The sequence below is a fragment of the Arachis ipaensis genome, chromosome B6, assembly GCF_059453495.1.
Source record: "Arachis ipaensis isolate K30076 ecotype BB chromosome B6, ASM5945349v1, whole genome shotgun sequence".
NCBI classification, from domain to species: Eukaryota; Viridiplantae; Streptophyta; class Magnoliopsida; order Fabales; family Fabaceae; genus Arachis; species Arachis ipaensis.
Genome location: NC_142441.1, coordinates 100,888,398 through 100,891,948, shown reverse-complemented (window position 1 = coordinate 100,891,948; position 3,551 = coordinate 100,888,398). Strand labels below are relative to the sequence as shown.

Genomic DNA, 3,551 nt, shown 5'->3' with positions numbered 1-3,551 from the left:
TGAGTCAATACGATTGAAACGTTAGGACAACTTTGGGACCATCAAGAACAAACACGATATTTTACTCTAAAATTTTGTAAGAACGAAATTAATAAATGACCCATTTTTAGAAACTAATTTGACTGCCGAGGACGACAAATGTTTTTCTCAGGCCACAGCCACTTTCAAAGTAGTGACTTATTAATTATCACTAACAATCAAAAAGATAAACGATAAACTAACTTCAAAAGTATTGCCAGGAAACTTGGACTTGTGAATTTTCTTTGGGTTACAACCCTGTACAGTTAACTAAGAAAGTTTACAATAACCAGAAAAGCGGCAATTATCTTCATTCATCAAAATTCTTGAAGTATACTCAATACCTTAACGAAATTAGTTTTGCCATTTGGTTAGAATTTTTTTCCCCGATAAGTAATAACGCTCAATTCAACATCTACTGGACAATTAATCATCCACTTCTCCTAATAGTTCCCCTATTATACTTTATAGGATCCATCCCATAATAGTCCAGTTTTATCTTCATGCAAAAGTTACTCACCTTTATAGCATTTCCCGTCTCCCACTTTGCCATAAATCTTAAAAGATATCACCCGGTGCAGCATCTCTTCAAGTCTTCAATGCTTATCCCACCTGTTCAGTTGTTCTTCTCTTGTTAATGTTGGAATCGGATCTGTTTTTGATATTATATTTCTTGTTTTAGCTAATGTTGCATTATTTTGGAGTTTATTTCGGCAACTTTCAATTATATTGTTATGATGATATTATGATATCACTTATGTTTCCGATTGTGTTTTGCAATGCACTTAGTCACTTAAAACGTTCAGCGGCACAGACTACAGAGCAGCATAATAACCCTAAGGGGACCCGTTTATCGTGCAATGTTTTTACATTCTATGGGATTTTACATTGAAAAAACACATTCTAATATTTGGTTTAGAATAAAAGGGAAAAAGACAAGATATGACTGACTACAGTAGTTTAACCATGTATGGATTTAAGAACTCCAAAATTTATCGACATTATCCTTAATTCCTTATAAAATATCAGGTTTTAAATCCTTTTAATGCGTTTAGACTTTAGGAGGCACATGCTAATATTTTGATTGAATTACAACAAAAACTTTAACTGTTAGATAATAATCAAAGCAAAATCCGCATAAGAAACGAGAATATTCAATATACAGAACCAATCACTTTCATATTCTAGAGATCACATGACACTTATTACACAAAAGTAAAAGATAAAGCTACTATTCAAAACTCAAGATACAAAAGTAAAAGGCTATGTGTAGCACATGTTCATTTTAGCTATCCTCTCATCCGGGGTGAATAGAAGCTATGAAAATTGAGCTTCCTCACGTAATTTTTCAAAAAAAGTAATATTAAGAATATAATAAGAGCAAAAATAATTTAATCAAGAAAACCTGTTTTGCGCCATATAGCGTTCCTCACCTGACGGAGATCCCTCCCTTTGAGCGTTCTCCCCACACCTTCCAACACCGAGAAAGTGATGTTCGGCGAAAATCCCGAACCCTTTGCCACGATCTCGTGTGGCGGAAGCACCTCATCGTCGCCGTCCACATCGCCGTCGCAGACGACGGCTAATTCGTCGCCCTTCCTCCGCCGCGGGGCAGCTTTTGACATCAGAATCGGAACCATCACAGGAGCGGACTGCTGGAACTTTCTAGAAGGAGCGGACTGCGCCAGAAACTCCGAATTCTGAGCTGGAGGTCTTGTAAGCGAAGGAATCAGCCTCGGGGACGACGAGACGGATGGATTCCGGCGAAACACCGGCACCTGATCGGGTTCCGCTAGCACGGCAAGGATGCCGGAGTTTTGAGGCCGATCGAAATTCCGGCGCCGGTTATTGTCTGCCGGAAGGGGGATGGGGTATTCATTTTCTGGTTCGGAGACCTCTATGGACCAGAAAAGCTCGGCTTCGTTGAGATCGTCGGCCGCGGAGCCGGTTGGTGTGGTGGCGGTGGGGGAGGTGAGGTGATGGAGGAGGCGGTTGGATGAGGAGGAAGACGATCGGCGGTGAAGGGATCGTGTAGGGTCCATTTGAGTGGTTAGTGGGCGTGAAAGAGAAAGAGGAAGAGCAAGACGGAGTGAGTGAAGTAAAAAGAGTCAGAGTGAATAATAAGACGATGTGGCGGAGGGTCGCAGATTTCGTTAAAGAACGAAAGATGGAAAAAGAAAAGTGGAAGGAAGTGAAGGTCCACCTACTGTGGGTCCCACAACCAATGGACTTAAATTCTAAATACGGCAAAGCTTTTTATTTATTTATTATTATTTTTTTATGACAAAAAGAAAGTTTAATTCATAGAAATAGCTAAATAATACTTCTAAATCATATATAAAATAGAAGATAAAATCTTTTCATGTTGTACTAAAAGAAAGTATAATATTTAATTACAAAAAATTTTAATAAGTAAAACTAAAGATAAATTTGAGTTTTTTTTTTAATTTTCATAAATGTGCTATAATACAATGAGATAATTCTTTCTTTGTCTTTTTAGCATAAATTTAAATATTTTATAAACCGAAGAATATTTCTATAAATAAAAAACTTTTTTAAAATGATTTTTTTAATCTAAAAAGATATGCATTATTGTACCAACAACTATAAAAGAAACTAAACATACCATAAAAGGAGAGAGATATACCATTAAAGGTTTATTATAGCATAAATATAGAAAATAAAAACAGAAGAGACTAGAAAGAAGAAAGAAGAAAAAGAGAAGAGCAAGAAGAAAAAGAGGAAAAAAAAAACGAGATAAGAGAATTAAAAAAGAGGAAAGAAAGAAGAAAAAAAAAACACGCATATGAAGAGAAATAAATAGGGAGAATGAAAGGGTAGAAAGTGAAAAGAGAAGAAGATTAAGAGAAGAAAGAGGGATGGCCACCGCTGCCGTGAATGCTGAGGAGGCGGCAACAATCCTTAACACTGTCTTTTTTTACCTTTTTTTTAGAGCACAGAAGGAGAAAAACTTCAAGGTGTTTTAGTGACAAAGCTTTTTATTTATTTAGACATTAATCTTTATTATCTTATATTTGGTGAAACACCCAAATATTGGATGATTTGGTGTTTAACACAGTTGAAGGGATGTTTTGCGAAACAAACAATTCGTCAGGAACAAATTCTAAAAACTAAAATTTTATATTTTCTAAAGAGCCATTTGGTTTTAGCATATTATGGAGGAAATATTTTTTAATTTTCTGATAACAAGTCAGGCTTGGCATTTTGTGTAGGCTAAATATTATTTTATTACTAAAAGACATAATGAAAATGGTGAATTGCAAAATGGTGGGATCATTTGCTAGTTTGCCAAGACAAATTATCTACTTAGTGATCCCATTTTGTGCTTGTCTAAGTAAAAAGGTATAAATGAAGTATAAGGGGGTGAAGGATCTTCTTTTCTTCTGAACGTTTTGAGTGTGATTTATTAGGAAATGAGTCTTCTTTTTTCTTGAGAACTTCTTATTTTGCATTTTGAGTAAAAAAACAAAAAAGCTATTTTAGTGAGTTGAATGAGAGTATAGAATAATAAT

General features: G+C 35.4%; 1 protein-coding gene across 3 annotated transcripts; it reads right to left on the bottom strand.

The window, feature by feature from the left end:
• Window positions 1-410: 410 nt before the first annotated feature.
• Window positions 411-2,157, bottom strand: LOC107647032 (protein S40-7-like). 3 transcript variants are annotated; one of them, XM_088491603.1, is made up of 2 exons: window positions 1,424-2,157; window positions 411-630 (listed from the first exon to the last, which is right to left on the bottom strand). In XM_088491603.1, the coding sequence occupies exons 1-2, from the start codon at window positions 2,058-2,060 to the stop codon at window positions 587-589; spliced, it is 681 nt and encodes a 226-aa protein (XP_088347729.1). In that variant the 5' UTR covers window positions 2,061-2,157; the 3' UTR covers window positions 411-586. The 3 variants fall into 3 exon arrangements, with proteins under 3 accessions (XP_088347729.1, XP_088347730.1, XP_016206650.3); XM_088491604.1 differs by having other exon boundaries at window positions 1,452-2,157; XM_016351164.3 differs by lacking the exon at window positions 411-630 and having other exon boundaries at window positions 1,127-2,157.
• Window positions 2,158-3,551: the final 1,394 nt, after the last annotated feature.

Excerpts from the sequence above, each read along its gene's own strand:
- LOC107647032 (XM_088491603.1), bottom strand. The coding sequence starts at position 2,060 with ATGGACCCTACACGATCCCTTCACCGCCGATCGTCTTCCTCCTCATCC. Across the intron at positions 631-1,423 it reads CGCTATATGGCGCAAAACAG|GTGGGATAAGCATTGAAGAC; the intron begins GTTTTCTTGATT and ends ACAACTGAACAG.